Source organism: Lutjanus erythropterus, chromosome 15 (genome assembly GCF_056507025.1).
Source record: "Lutjanus erythropterus isolate fLutEry1 chromosome 15, fLutEry1.hap2, whole genome shotgun sequence".
Classification (NCBI taxonomy): domain Eukaryota; kingdom Metazoa; phylum Chordata; class Actinopteri; order Lutjaniformes; family Lutjanidae; genus Lutjanus; species Lutjanus erythropterus.
Window position 1 is genome coordinate 27,851,489 of NC_139331.1, and position 16,752 is coordinate 27,868,240.

Consider the following 16,752-nt stretch of genomic DNA (forward strand, 5'->3'; position numbering starts at 1 on the left):
ACGAGAGCATGCATGTCTGCACTCAGCCGTGTGTGTGTGTGTGTGTGTGTGTTCTGTAGCTGAAAGAGAATATGTTGCAGGGTCAGTTGAGTTCAGCTCCAGGGAGAGTAGATGTGAGAAACTCAGGTCAGAGGTTGGAGAAAAAGAGTCAAGAGAATCCAGCCATAGTTTGATGAATTTCTTTAGTTTTTGTTCTTGTTTTTTTTCCCTCTTTGCATCACTTTTCACACTTTCTGTCGTTTCTTTTATGAGCAGATTTGTCGTTCCACACGCTTGTGCTCTGAAACGTGCTGTAAATACACCACACACTAGGAAAAGTCATATATAGGAGTAGCATCTTAACATACTTGCAAACACAGTGAACGCTAGCAAGAATAATGGGCAGAGAAAAAAAATCAGTTTAATCTGCTGTATATATGTGAATGTTTTTCTGTGTGTGTGTTTGCAGGTGCTCCCGTTCCCCAGCCAGGTGGTTTATAACCGTGTGGGGAAGTGCGGCAGCCGGACGGTGGTCATCTTACTGAGGTTACTGGCAGAGAAACACCAGTTCAATCTGGTCTCCTCAGACATCCACAATAAAACACGCCTCACGAAACATGAACAGGTGAGATAAACAAGCTGATGGGATGGATTTAAAGATACTTTGTTAGTTATCCATTGTGTCTTTGATATGTAAAATGAGTAATACCTCGCTACACTTTTTAATTAGAGAAAAAGATGGGCGTAGGATGGGGGATTTATTAGAAAAGAGCCTTAATTGCTCAGTGAGAAATCTGTAGTAATTACTTAGGTTACAAAAAATGCATCTTGTTTATTTGTTCTTTTTCATTACTCCCAGTTTTCTTTTCCATCTGAGAATTACAATCAGCATCTCTGCCATTTCCAAACTTTTTTTATGTGATCAAAAGCAGATGTGACCCGAAGATTTAGTGTAATTATTATAGTTGACAAAGCGATCTCTCATCGAGGTTCATTTATTAGATGTGGAGCAGCTGGAGCACTCAACCATATCACATGATCTTCATCAGATCATGAGACTTGCCAGACTAATTTGCAAAATGGGAATTAGTCCGGAAGCTCTCAGTTCATTTTCGATTTCCAAATGATGCTATCAACATGTGCAGACCAGCATGCCCCTGGGCGTAATTTGGATGGATCTACAACCAGTCAGAGCAACAGAACTAGTGATGTAGCAGTGTTGGGCTGTTTTCAATCAGGACACAAAATGACGGCAAGATTTCTCGTATTACACCTAAACAGTACACTAAAATGTGTTTCTAAAAACATTTAGAGTGAGAGAAAAGCAGTGCATTAACAGAATCTTATTTGATCAGCGCTGCCTGGTTTGACAGTTTAAGATGAGTTTTGGAAGCATTGTGGTGGACGGACCTGATGACTAGATGCTATTGGCCCTTCCTAAGTCCCACCCCTTTCTGCTTTATTCTCCAGTAGGTGTTGAGCAACTTTGGTAGCTGGTGGAACCTCTGCCTCTGTTTGTCCTTTACTGTTTCCTGAAGGATCTGTAGAAGTGACATATATTTAGCTGCATCTTTAGTTACCCAATGTTAGCAAAACTCTAGCTAACTAGCTAGTTTACAGTTAATGTAGATTGTTAGCAAGCATTCTGCAGCATAAGCTATCGGATGTAGCTAGCTAGTTAACAAAGCTGGCTAGTTAGATAGCATTTAGCTAACATTAACTATCAGATGTAAGTATCTAGTGAAGGATTGATGTGGATTAATTAGCCGCTTAGCTAGCGGCGTGCTAACATCAGCTAACTTGAGGTGTGATTATATGTCACTTTTCCAGGTCTCCCAGCAGCAAATTTGGTTTTCCTTTTAAATCTAGCACAAATATCGTAGCATATCATATCAAGTACAGGAAACAGCAAAGGAGCACAGAGCGAAAAGGGGCGGGACTTAGGAAAGGTCATTTGGGTAGGCCTACAGCCAATTACAGCAACTCTCGACCCCTGATGTTTCTCTGTCAAACTTTGTCTTAAACCCATCCAGTATTAAATAAACAGCTGTGATTGGCCTGACCAGATCCAGAGCTGGAGGAATTCTGTCTGAACAGGAGGGCAGCAGACACATCTGCCAGAGCAAATCAAAACATGAGCTTGGCAGATTCATCTGCTTCTCAGGTTACAACTTTTCCAAATCAATATTCAGATTTCCATTTGCTTTGTAGTATTCTTGTACTTAGTCAATTTAATTATCCTGCTAACATCTGGGAAATTAAACATGACTAAAAAATGGCCTATTTTTTATTGTTTGGCCCCTGTGGGACCCCTGTGGTTTTCAGAATCCCACTTATGAAGCCACTACTGTATGCATTCATCATCTCTACATAAATATTCAGCCAGGCTCAAATCAGTTAACTTCCAGCAGACTCAGAGCAGCTGCTGTTGTCAGAAACAAACAGCATTGCCAGTGTACAGTAGGTAACACTCACTGTATTTGAGTGGGGAAAAAAAAAAAAAAAACTTAATGGATTTATATTTTGCACTTAACTGTGTGGTTTACAGTAAATACAACAGCAGCAGGAGCTCATTCATTGTTTGTCTTCCATTCAGTATGAGAACAAGACTGAAGAATAGAGAATCTCCTTTTATTGTTTCCTGAAATATCTCGAGGACATGAGTGCTGGCTTTACAGAGGAAAAACTGCTTTCGTTTAAAAAACCACAGCCTTTTGAGACACTAAGAAGTGCAGGCCTGTGCCAGTGGGAATGCCAATGCAAATGCTAATGTGCATAAAGCGCCTTTAAATGGCACAGAGTTTTTGTGATTAAAAGCACATACTCTTTCTCTTATGACTTTTTCCACTAAACCCTGAAATGTTTTATTATATAAACCAAACAAATAAATAATGTAAATAAAAGATTTTCCAAATACATTAGGGTTGGATTCACTGGGCACTGTGTGTTTTTGTAGTTCCAAAACAAGCCCCAGTTTTGGCAGGAAGCGTAAAGAGATGATTTAGGTTCAGCCTCCTGTGAGAGCAACAAACAACTGTACTGAAGTGCCATCATCGACCCAGTGGTGGAGTATTAAGACCTTTTATTTACATAAAAGTACCAATAAACAGTGTAAAAATACTCCACTACAAGTAAAAGTCCTGCATTCAAAATTAGATAGAAGTACTGTCAGACAAATGCACACTGTTAAAACTAAAACCACTCATAGTGCACATTAGCCAGTTTAAAGGAGAAATATGTCAAATATTTTCTGTACTAAGTCATAAAATGACCCTGCTATATCTTCAGATGGCCTGCTCACAAATCCTAAATCGATTTTCTCTTCATATAATTATGAGTGCTTGGTCTGTTAGCTCGATGCTAACACATAATGGGAATTCCTGATAATGTGCTAGAGGAAATTGGCATCACCATTAATTTTGGAAATATAATTCATGATCTACAATCTCTTGAATTGTATGAGTGAACTTTTTCTGATGGTCTAGTGTTAAAAAAGGAAATAAAAATCTGTTATGCATTGCATATTGAATCTGCACCCAAGCATTGTGACAGTATCAATTCAGGAGATGATCCAACACATCCATTGTTAATTTTATTAGTGGTAGCTGTGTTGTTTACATCATATTGATGCCAGCCTGCCAGATTTGAACTCTTCTATGTTTTTTAATCTTAAAAAGGTCGCTAACTCACAGGACTGATCTGGTGTGAATTTGTACTTTAATAATCAAAGTAATAGACCTTCACCATGTGCATTAACGTGCACACTCTAGAGTTTGAGTTCAGTGACTGCCTGTCTTACTGCCTGCCAGACTCAAACAAACATTTTGCTTAATTTAACCATTATAAACAGCTACTCCTTCTAAAAGTTTACTAATGATTACGACTCATAAACAGTCATTTACTTATTTGGCGAACATTCGGCATTCATTTGAACTCAAGTTACAGGCTGAAAGACGGATTTCAAAGGAGGGCACTGCTGCTGCAGCGAGAAGCAAGTATTTCAACGTTTTCCTTAAACTCTGATAACATATCATGTTCATTGTATGATTTATTGCACTAAATATATTAAAAATTTCTCCTTTAACTACTTGACATAATGGTAGTGAATTTGATATTTAGCACCGTATCATATTGTATAAACTCTTTATATATTTTGTTTGTTAATTCTCCAAATAAATCAGTAACCATAGCTGCAAAATTAATTATTCAAATAAAAAGTACATAATTTTCCTCTGAAATTTTGTCAAATACCAGAATAAAGTGACATTCATTTCCACGACTGAAGCTGTACCACCAAGCTCCTGACATGCTGCAGTTGGCCCTGACATGTGACATTTCCCCTATGGGGGGAAAGAAAAGAAAAATTCCTGACAAAGATCGATGATTTTCTTCAGCAGTGAATGCAGAAATGTTTTGTGCAAGGCCAGCCTTCCTCACATGCACTTCAGTCAGTGACATTTCCAACTAATGCAATGCCTCCTTTAGTCATCTGGGCGAGAGGGCGGCTTAACTGTGCGTTCGTTTGTCTGGGAGGATTGCAGCGATGACTCACATCCCCTCATGACGTTATTGACAGCATGCTATAGGAAGAAGCTGCTATAATAACCACTTTTGAACGGTCAGCAGATGCTAAATATGTATAACCATTAGTGACCGATTCGATGCAAATGTTAAACTAATATTGGAACAGCTACTTGTTTATCCATTCATCAAACCCTGAGACGCTGGCTGGCTGCACACACAGTAGCAGAACAGCATTAGATTCATTAATTCTCTGGATATAAAACATCTCTGTGAGTGTTCCCGAGCAGAAAGAGTGTGTGCATTCCTGTGTCTGTGCAAGGGAGGGGGTCTGTTTAAGAGTGTATGTCTGTGCCGGTGCGATTCTGTAAAGTGCGTCTCCGTCTTTGTGCGTTTATTTGCTCTGTGTACTCCTGTGTGTGTTGACTTATGTAGATGCAGACGCACGTTGCCTAAGTTTAGAGATGCTGGTCTCATCAGTTGTGGTTCTGGCGCGAGTCTGCAGTTTTTGGACCGTTTTCCAGCTGGCTCTCCCGGTAGTCCGCTAATGGGTTTGCCCAGGGTTGATGCCGCGCGCGTGGGTTGCCAAAAAGTGAAGGTGCCTTATTCGTCTGCAGGGCTCCTGCAGATTTGAGGCATATAGTGACCCATCTGTCCCTTTCAGCACAGGGGGAGCAGGCTCAGTGGGAGAGAGAGGTTTAAGACATTTCCTGGAAAAAAAAGTCGTACTTAAAAAAGTCCAGGAATGGAAAGACAGCATCTTTATTGTGAGAGTGTCTGCGTTCATGTGGGATCCAGTTTCCTCCCTCTTACCAAAAACATTAACCAGCACACAGATGCTCCACAGCCACGGACTTTGTGTATCTGCATCACAGAGCCACAGATACGCAAACACCAAAAAGTGTCTGGAAGCAGCACAAACACAGATTGTAAATACTTGGTCCCTAGTAGCGTCTCATCAGCGGCACTCAAAGCTAGACATTGCCTTCGCTCACCAACAGAGAACTGGTTTGGGTTTAGGTTACGGACAAGAAGTTGAAGTTTGTAGCTGCAAAAACTTTAATTCTAAGCCAGCAGTCTTTTTTTCTAGTTGTGTCATTTTCACATTTAGTGCGATTCCTTCATATCGTGACACCCCTTCTATACTCCCCATTTTAGTAATGTTGTTCTGTACCTATACTCTTAGAAATAAGGGTTCCAGAAGATTCTTCCTGTTGGGTTGAGGAACTATTTGCAGCTGAAGAACCCTTTTGTGAAGTAAGGGTTTGTCAAGGGTTCTTTATAAGACTAAAAGTTTCATTAATATTGCTTTTTATCCAAAGAACCGTTTTTAGAGGAAAGTTCTTCAAGGATTGTTGAAACAAGGTTTAATATAAAATGATTCTCAGTAGAACCCCTGGGTGGGTTCTAGGTAAACCCTTGGTGTGTTAAAAGGTTCTCAGTAGAAACCCCTCAGTGTATTCGAGATGAAACCCTTGGGATATGAAAAGGTTCTTGGTAGATGTGCCTGAGTGTGTTCTAGATAAAACCCTTAGTATGTAAAAAGGTTCTCCTCTGTGGGTTGTAGGTAAGACCCTTGGAATATAAAAAGGTTCTCAGTAGAACCCCCTGTTATGTTGTTGCTATGGTGTAGCAAAGCATATAGCAGTCCACTTCCTTGTTTTGGTACTGTTAGTTTTCACACCTGAGGTGAACCTGATGTGAGTCCACCTTTCAAGTGGATCTGGGCAGGGATCACAGAGTCAGAACAAAGTGTTCACACTAATAAAATGAACTGGACTTTGGGGTCAAGTTTACTTGGATCCAGGCTCCACTTCCTGTGTGCTGTATAATTACAATTTAAGAGTACAGTAAATCATGAAATACTGACCCAAAGTTTCATGAGTCAGATTTTCTAAAGCCTGAAAACAGAGCCAAGAAGAGGAGCAGACCACCTGAATTAGATTTTGTGTTAAGGTTATCGTGAATCTTTTGCCTATTGATGCCGAAAATAAACTGCCTACCCCAGCTTTAAAGTCCAGGACACTATTTGCTTCTGCATATTCATGTGTTTTCTGTAAAAATAGGCAGTTAGGGAGGAATGTGTTGCAGTAGCGCTGAATTAGCATAAACACAACACCTCTCAAGCTGTTCAGCCACAGACAGCAGTCCATTAACCAGCTGACTGTTCCTGGACTGTGAGCTGTCAGTGAGCACAGTTAGACTGGGGCCAAACACAACCTCGGAGAGCAAGTGAGGTTTGACAGCAGGAAATACATACAAAGGTGGTTTACTTGTTGGGTTTGACTCCTGGCACCCAGGGGCTGCATCAGCTAACTTAGGTGCATGGCTAACTGAGCTAACTGCAGTTAGCTGTTAGTGGTTGGCTACTTTAGCAACAAGTAAAGCTATGTATTCATTAGCAAACTCTGTTAATTACTTTATTCCCCGTTGGGTCTTGGAGGCTGTGTTTGGTCCAGCTCTGGCTGTATTCACTTCGAGGCTGCTTATCCTGGCTCTGTTACTTGCTAATGGCAGCTAACTTAGCAGATAGTTGGACCGAGAGTTGAAGCTGAGAAAGTCTCCAGAAAATATCATCCAATTTCACCCAAATCAGTAAATAAAGTCATTAAGTTGTACAAGTTATAAAGTTGTGCTTTTGCATGATAACCCGCAGCCCATCATATGCTCCATGTAGCTAACATTAGCTAGCTGCTGAAAAAGTCCACTGTAAAATGTCTAGAGCATAATCTGCTGTCACAAACAACACTTTACCAAGTGAATAGAGTCTAGCCAGCCTGCCCGTAACCACTGTAGGCTATTTTGGGGAAACAGAACAAGATTTGAGGTGGTGCACGTCTTGGGAAACACACCAACATACCATACTGTTGCTAGCTAGCTAGCTAAGATTGATTTACAGGTGGATGTCATGATATGATTGGCTGAAACTAGTTAGTTCTAGCTTATGTAAGCATGCTTCTTTTACAAGAATACATGATTGGATTTTCCATTATTTCGATATAAAAATACAAAGAAATTGATTTTTTAGTCATTATCTTTGCCATATATTGTTATATAGGTGCACAGTATGGCTGGAGATTATTTCGTCTTCTGTAATCTTTGAATATAGACACATATGACAAGTTGAACAGGGTTGAATGCAGGGCAGCAGTTGTAGCTTTCTGTCTTTTTTTTTTGGCTCTTCCTCCGTTTCCCGTGATGAGCCCTGTGTGGACGCCACGGGGGCTCAGGAAGGAGGGGGGGCAGGGGTGTCGAGGGGTTGCAGGTATGCCTGGAATCTCAGACTGTCCTCCACTTTCCCTCTGTCTCCCTGCAGCTCACCCTGGTAAATGAGAGGAGGAAGGGGGGTTGGGGGGGGGGGTCTGGCCAGACAGACCAGAGGGGTGGGTCAGAAAACACACAAACTCACCAAATGTGCCAAATGTACTCAGGCTCCGCACATCAACCTGGGTGTGGGGGAGGGGACGTCAGGGGTTAGCTCTGGGCTAATTGGTCTGGACTAATGGTCGACGGGGGCAGCTTGTGGAAAATAAACTTTTTTTTTTCCTTTTTAAAAGTAGAATTGAAATGGATGAATGGAGACAGAGTGTGCAGAAGGGACACAGAGTGGTGAAATAAGCTCTACAGCACTAATGAAAGATTTAAATTTTACATCTTACTGCAAGAGAGTACCACAGAAAGTGGAAGCAGCAGGGTGAGTGGAAATGTACTGAGTTTATAGAGAAGAGGGAGGGTGTGAAGCCCAAATCTGACTGGGGCCTCTGATTAACTGCCCTGAGTACATAAACAAGTATACATATTACTGTTGCTATCCAAATACTCCTGCTATGACGTAACAGGTGCCCATACATAGTTTATAAGAGCAGCACATTCAGACAGCTCCTCAGCTGATCAATGCTCTCTGCTGGAAAGACTTTCGTACACTCTTACAAATAAGGTTCCTCCTCGAGGGCTGAGGTTCTACCTAGAGCCATTTTCTTCAGAAGAACCTGTTGTTAATGCGAGGGTTCGTCAAAGGCTCTTTGTAAGACTAAGGGTTCCATTAAAAACATCCAAAGAGTTCTCCGAGGATTGTTGAAGGCATGGGTGTTCCTCAACCTCAAATATTCAAATCCTTATCTTTGTTTCAAATTGTTTTTAAATGTAGATGTATCTCCTTAATCAATTATTTTTACATGTGCTCTTCTGTTTTTTTTTTTTTTTTTTGCCTCATCTGTTGAATACAACATGGTTCTTTGTAGAACACTCAGGAGACAGGAGTCTTATACTTAAAAAACACAAAAAGTCTATTTTTAATTCTTCCTTTGTGGGTTATAAATAAATCCCTTGGAGTATAAAGTATGTGGGTTCAAGATAAAACCCTTGGAATATAGAAGGGTTCTCATTAGAACCCCCAGGGCGGGTTCTAGATGAAACTCTTGGAATTTAAAAGGGTTTTTGTAGAGGCCCTGGGGTGGATTCTAGATGAAACCCTTGGAATATAAGGTTGTTAATAATAGGTTGTTGGGTGGGTTCTTGCTGCCCTTAGAAGGTGGAAAGGATCTGGATAGAACCCCCAGAAAGGGTTCTGGGTGGAACCATTACACGATAGAAGGTCTCTGTTGAACCTCTCATGGGGGATTCTGTCTGGAACCTTTCACAGATGTTTCATGATGATGGTTCTTGGTCGAACCCCTTGGGTGGGTTCTTGTTGGCACCCTTAGAAGGTGGAAAGGATCTGTATAGAACCCCCAGAGAGGGTTTAATTACATTATGGAAGGATCTTGGAAGAACTTTGTATAAGAGGTTCTGGGTGGAACCTTTTACAGGTATAACCCTTTATGTTAGGTTCTAGGTAGAACCCCCTGTAAGGATTACAGGTCGAACCTTTACAAAGAGTTCTACCAGGATTCAAACAGGGTTCTCCTATGGGGACAAGCAAAAAAAAAAACCCTACATGGTTCTAGTTGGAACCTTTATTTATAATAGTCTCAGTCTGTTCCTGCGGGACACAACAGAACTTGTCCTTCATTTCAAAATCAGACACATTAAACCGGAGCAATTAGCTCAGATTTTACAAAAAGATTGGCATCTTTGAAGAAAAACACTTAAGTTATTTAGAGGGAAGTGGTGATTTGAGAAAAAAATCCTCAGTATTTTGAAGATGCTGTGTGAAACGTTCATATTTTATTGACAACTTATTTCTCACATCGAGGGTAATCGAAATTGAAAAGAAGAAAGAGACGACCGTGGATAAACATCTGTAGATAAACACCTCAGCCTTACATTGAATGCCAAAAACGTGGAGTGTGGACTCGGTGACCACTGAAACTATTATGTGGATGAAGGTCCCTCGATATTTTCACATCCATCCAGCTTACTGTGCCTTCTGCGTCGAGCCAGATGTCCTCCAGTTCTAGAACTCCGAGTCCCGCCCACACTTACACCTTCCACCTGTACCGTTTGATTCTTTAGCATATAGAGAATATACTGCTGAGGAGATTTTAATCCATGCTGCTGGTATGACTGTGTTTGGTGTTGACTGAAATCAGAAGTCTTCACCGGTGCACCTGAGCCCTTGGACCCAAGACCAAACAGGTTTGGTTCCATGTTTTGTTTGGTCAGTTGGGTCTGGGTCTGGGTTGGGTTCCGTTTTATTACCTGAGTGGATCCAAGAAGATCCGTCAGTGATTGGGCAGCACTGATCATGATGGAAGTCCCACCATGCATTTTTGGACCTTTGAAGACCTCTAGACTGGAAGACCTAAACAGCTACTGGATGGATTTGTGCAGATGTTTAGTCTTAATTTTGCTCATGGATTAGTCTATTCCAAGTTAGACCATTTCACAAATATAAAGACTGACTGTAAGCCAATACTTTACCCCCAGGCTTGGGGGTTACCATGGTAACAATCAGTGCCAACTACTGATCAGTAGCACCAAACAACAAAAAAGAGGAAAACGTGGCTCATAATTTGTGATTTGCTAATATTATCATAGAGAGAGCAATGATTTCTTTGCGTCTTGTACCATATTTTTATATCGTGTTGCTCCTCTCGGCAGTGAGATTAACACCGTTTACTCTCACTGCAGTTTTTCTTCATATCAGATTTTTTTTAGTATTATTATTTATAAGACTCTTTACTAAACTTTCCAAGTAAAATGTCCTTATAACTGTAACTGTTATGCCTCTAAAAGACACTCAGTTGGCCTGTTTTTTTTTAATTGTGAAAAAGGTCTTAATTTACCCAGAATTCATTGTGCCATTGTCCTACATTAGATAGTCAAGAACTAAGATGCTTTGTGCAACAGATGAATTTAGACGTTTGTCTGAAGTTTATCTGTTATATCTATGCCCTAGTCAAAGTCTTTGTGAAATTGGACCCAGATCTCGACAAATCAAATGAAGAACAAAGAGTCTGTCTGTGCTGGACAACGTGGGACATGTAACCAGTGCTGAGAGGTAGTCATCTATATGCACCACCCTCCGGTTGATTCAGCGGCACACAATAGACAAGCAGTTTCACGGTCTGTGCTGCTCTGCATGTCCTTTTCTTTGTGGCAGTTTTCGTCATATTCCATCCAAAAAATCTGCATAGCTTGTGAGTTTGTGGTGACTCGCAATTTTCCCCACTGGGCGTATGGTAGCAAAGATGGTGACAGGTTAACCTGCGCTTGACCCGCTTGTGTGCAGTTTGAGTGACATCAAACAAAGCCCAGTGATGACAGCCTTCCCCGCTTTCTTCACAGCCGCTGGATGAAAGCCAGGTTTTGGAAACCCGCCTGTCCTGCAGTGGTTTGACTTTTGAAAATTAATTTGTGTCATTCTTAATGCATGAATTTCTGAGACCTTTACAGCCAATACATGAAGACATGTCTTCTGCCCTCTGGTGGAATATCAGTGCACTGCAGGCAGCAGCTGTCCTGCGAGTGGAAAAATCCAACATCATGCCTGCCAAAATGACAAATACACTGTTAAACAAACTAATTAAAGATTGATATTTCATATATTTAGAGGGAAACTGTGATCACTTCTTTGGCTTTCATAATCTGTATCTTATATTGACGAATTACGATTATATTGACCTAGCTGTTTCCACCTACCACAAAGGCAAAATAAAAAGTTACCTGTTCAGGAAAAGAAGAACCAAACCAAATGAAATGGGTCAAATTTTCCAAAAGAAATGATCAGTACCTATTTTTGTTTATAAAATAAAAACAATTGTGATTAAAAAATATTCATAAATGCTTGAATATGATAGAAAAAAAAATTATATTCAAGCCCAATAAATACAAAAAAAAGGGTTAATAATATGAATTCATAATAAATACAAACATTTTTTATGATCAAATACCTGCAAAACAAATGACATCTCACTCTAATTAGCACATGTTAACATGCTAAACAAAGCTATACCTGCTAAACAGCAGCATATCAACACTGTCATTATGAGCATGTTAGCATTCTGGATTTAGCTCAGAGTGCTGTTTGTTCAGTCTCTGTGAAGCTGAACTGGTTGTAGCCTGAGGAACTCGTTTGCTTATGAGGACAATCCTCGGCCCAATTTTTATTCAGGACCTTCAAAAGCAGCATCTGGATAAACAATGCTATTTGAGGGCTATCCTAAGATGACATGTTCTGATCACAGCTGCTGTTGGAGCCTCCTCCTCGTCTGTTTCTCCACGTGTATGCCTCCTTTCCCCTCATTCCCTTCTCTCCAATTTTCTTCTGTCCTTGGCCTCCGTGTTATTGTCTGGATAGCAGAGGGACTCATTGAATTTCCCCGTGTGAAGTCTTCAGCTGTTGTTGATTGTTCAGTTGTGCTTACCAGCTACCAGTATAGCCTGGCTTTGAAAGTTTTCCCGTCGACTGTTAGCTTTGCAGGGTAGCCAAAACTCCTACGCTCTGCATCTTCTTATCCCCTTAAAGCTGATGGATGAGGCTGCGCAGGTGCTGCGAGGAACTGCACCACTGTGTAGATACAGCTTGAATTTACTTTAGCTGTACCTCCAGCTTTGTTGGAGGTATCCCTGGTGCCCCCTGGTGGCTGGCTGCAGTATAGGTCGTCAATCCTACCCCTTCCATAGCATCATCATGGGCCAAATTAAAAACATCAAAGTACATGCCAAATAAATCTTTGCAAAAGATAGTTTCTGTCATTTTAGCTAGTTGTTGTTAAGCTGATGTTTGTTCAAGTGTTTATTTTTCAGATAAGTTTGGTTTTAATTAGTTATTTGATGCTATAAAAAGGGGGTTTCACAGCTGATCCCCGCTCAGGATCGAGTCGGCTGGGTGTGTGGGAGGGACGTGACTGCACAGACTCTGGCTCCAGATGATGCCAGTGTTCTTATCCGGGGGTATTTTTGCTTCATTTTTGCACAGCGGGAGAAGCGGAGATGTCTTGTCAGTCTTTATTTACCATCAATGTTTCTGATTAGCACAATGTTTTCTGATGGGAAGCCAATGAAAGATCATCTCCGTCCTCTTCTCTTGTAATACTGGCGTCTGCTTGTTGGTCAAGGGCAAATTAGAACAAATCGTGCTGGGCAAAAGGATGAAACTAATTGAACTGTTGAATATTCTTACTGGCAGAAGAGAGGAAGCGTCTGGAGGCAACATGTGTCACGGATGTGGCAGTGGCACGTGGCGGTCTACACTCTACACAAACCAGCGGCGGAGTTGGCTCGGACAAGGACCGCAGTCCAGTGGAATAAGTCATGCTCAATTGGGTCGATAGAAGGGAAAAATTAAAATGACATGAAAACAGGACAAATGGGTCTCACAAGAACCTTCACAAACCCCTAATGTATTCATGGACTCGTTCTTTAACCGTTACCATTCTGGGCGTTCCCAAAGTCCACTGATCTCTGATAGTTCTCGCACTTGGCCTGCAACTGTCAAGTCTTAATCTGTGTAGTCCAGTCCCTACAAGGTATCAAAGACTTTTGTTTTGTGACCTAAAATGCCTGATTTCATGGCAGCTTTTCTAAAATATGTGCGTGTTGTAATGTTTTCAGGCATTGTTTTGCAATAAAATTGCAGGAGCAAGTGAAAATTAAAAAAAAAAAAAAGTTGTTAAAAATCAAAGGCGGCCAGTTCTAAGTGACCTTACTAGGATAAGGTACTTTTATTTATTTGCATTTTACAATGTATATTTATTTAAGATTTATTTGTAGATGAAGAAGTTCATCTGAGGGGTATTCCACAGAGAAGCAAAATCTTTCTGGTGTTTAAGCTCAGTTGAAGCAGCACAAAATTATAAAATATAAAAGTACATAGAAGTTTGATAAATGTTAATAACAATGACTGAATGAGTCAGTTTATGGAGACGTACATGTATGACGTTTGCACAGGGGACTGCTTTGATTGTTGGATCTCAGGTTGGACGCTACAGTGATTGGTCAAATTTGCAGAAAATTGCAGTGACTGGACAAATTTGCAAGTTTGTGTGAAATTCACAGGGTTTGGTGAAATTTGCGTTACTTGTTGGGATGCAACATCACACCTTACTGGAGGGACTGACAGTCTGACAGAAGTCCACTAGAAATGTTTCAGTATTTTCAGATGAATAAGTCTGATTTTTAAATATGCAGACATTTCCCAGAGAATCAACCTCCAATCAAAACAGCGTAACTAATCAAAAGTTGGATAAATTCATCTGTTGCAGGTTATTTGAAGATGATAAATATTCACATCTTCTGAAAATGTAAGCAATTAAGGCAAAAAGAAGTTACAGTATGTATAGTAAATGATAATAAATCTCAGTGTGCCGGCTGCAAAAAGCTCAGCTCCCACTGTTAATGCCACCCATAAATATACTTAAACTTTCCAATTGCCAAGGTCATAACTAGCCAGCCACGACTTTTGGTCATTATTATGTGTTTTTATTATTTTAAAATTAGATGTATTACATGCTCCACTGGTGCAGAGACATAACTTGCGCAGTCACTAATTTCTTACATGCGTGACTGGGCTAACTGGCTCTCACATACAGAATTATTCCAATATGGAGCTATTTATGTGAGGAATGACTCAGAATTAAGTTTCAGTTGCATGGCCTTTAGTCAAAGAGCTCATGGAAGGGATCTGCACTGTATATGGCACTACTGTGATATCTCAAAGTTTGTTTTGGCTACTGGGAGGCTCTCTCCACGCAGACCTGGAAAGCCTGTGGGATGTTTCTTAATCTTTCAGAGCAGCAGAGGAAGAAGAAACTTGGAATAATTGCTTTAAAACTGTTGGCTTTTCTGGGCATGACTGAGGGGAAACTAGATCTATGGTGACGGATATTGTTAGATGAACAAACAGTGATGTGATTTTGCGAAGCCGTGCAGTCGATTCGGAGGTTAGGAGTGTGATGAGGTCAGTCTGTAGTGGAAGGTTCTGCAAATCGAATCAAGGTGGACCCACGGCCAGATAAATACACAGCCAAAGTGACTTTTATAAATGGTCGTGTGCTCAGTTCAAACATTCAAGCACTTGGGAGGGAAATTCATGGTTTTTGTTTGACAATACGGGAAGATTCTGTTTGTTTTTTGTCTGTATTTACTGGCAGATATTTCATTTCATTGCTGTGGGCAACTAAACAGAAAATTTTAACAAAACAAATTCCTGAAGGGGACACCGAAAGTACAAAAAGCAAAAGCACAAAAGCACAGTTCTTGCCATTTAAATAAGCAGCCAGCAGATCTGAGGCCTTGATCACTTTGACTTGAAGGAAACCAACATCACGAAAGTCATTCAGGGTCCTTTTCAAACTTGTCCAGCTATGTTGTGCACTGTCGCATAAACGTATATAGAGGATACCCTTATTCTATATACTGCACAGTCGCCATATTGTTGAGGTCCAGACTGAACTAGAAAATCAACTATAATTTTCTTAATTCTAAAGAGATTTTCACGAAACAATATGAACATGATAGTGGTTGCCAGTTGGAATTAATGTCAGTCGATGGGGGTGATCTAATCAGCTCTATTGCAAAACATTAAACCCTGTGAACAGCCACAACTTCCACTGGGACATGCAGGGTCCAGCCTGTGAAGAAACAAACCCAAATGTAAATTCTGTATTATTTTGTGTCTATTATATCTCTATAAAGCTGCCTGGTTGTTTGTTCTTTGATTTCCTCACCCAGGATGCTCAGTTACAGTACCATTACACTATTCTGTGCATCTTAAAGAAAACTAAGACAAGACTGTACAAAACACTTTATTAAAAACTTTGGATACGTCTAAGAAAACTTATACTAGACTATTACTCACTCTTGAGAATTGGGTCAAAATTGTATTATGAGGGGGTTTTGATTTTCCCTCTTCAATTCTGATAGGAAAATATATTTTAAAAGATCAAACTCTTTGCTATTAAACCTTGTAACAGGCCAGCATCCAAGTGATTAAAATTTTTGTTAAATGTAGACGTCGTCAGCTCCGTCAGATGGAAAATCTGACTGAGTTGGCGTCTTGCGGAGTTGAGAAAGTGTTACATTTTTTCATTTCACAGTAAAGTCGTAGTGAGAAGACATTTTATTCTTTGAAGTCGCTCAGACTTCACTTAATGCACATCAAAATACACAAACCATAATCCTCACTTTGCTCTGATTTAGAAGCGCCACAGAGTTGACATGTTGTGACGGAGAGACACATCTGGTTGCAATATTATTTAATGAATTTGTGAGTGAGACAGGGGTCCCTAGGGCGTAGCTAACCCTTTTTATGCCTGATTAAATCATGTTTTTGTAAAAATCTGATGGAGTTGATGGGAATCTGGGACACAACTTTAAAGGGCCAACATTTTCATTAAAAAAAATAGATTTTTAAACTTATAATATCACATTTTTAAACCCATGTTATCTGTAAATATTGTTATTTTTAGATATTGAAAGCTTTTAACACATTTTTAAATTGTTTGAAGTTGTGAATTATTGCCTGGGATGAGGGTGTAGTGTTAATAATATGCTGTTGGTTTTTTGGTAGGAGATGATTTGTTCCAGTGCGATGGGTGGTGTTATGCAAAAAACTTAATTTAAAACGTTGCAAATCTCCGCTGGTTGTATCTGGCAGCTGTGGTGGCATTGCAGCAGGTGCTTCACCATGTTTTGCCTGTGTGGAGATCTGCAGGCTACTGATTGATGCGTCAAATCAACTGTTTTGTTTTTGTTTTTGTTTTTTGTTTGTTTTTTCAGGTGGATCTTATGAAGAACATCAGTAATATCCCTCAGCCGTTCCTCTACACACGACATGTTCACTTCCTCAACTTCACCAGGTACAACGCT

At 40.3% G+C, this 16,752-nt stretch overlaps 1 protein-coding gene across 1 annotated transcript in view; it reads left to right on the forward strand.

Annotated features, from left to right (window-relative positions):
* Window positions 1-16,752, forward strand: part of usta (uronyl 2-sulfotransferase a) — a 121,588-nt gene that overhangs the window by 80,710 nt on the left and 24,126 nt on the right. The window contains exons 4-5 of the mRNA XM_084738114.1: window positions 449-604; window positions 16,663-16,742. Coding sequence (XP_084594240.1) covers window positions 449-604; window positions 16,663-16,742 — 236 coding nt within the window. The remainder of the gene's footprint in view (window positions 1-448; window positions 605-16,662; window positions 16,743-16,752) is intronic.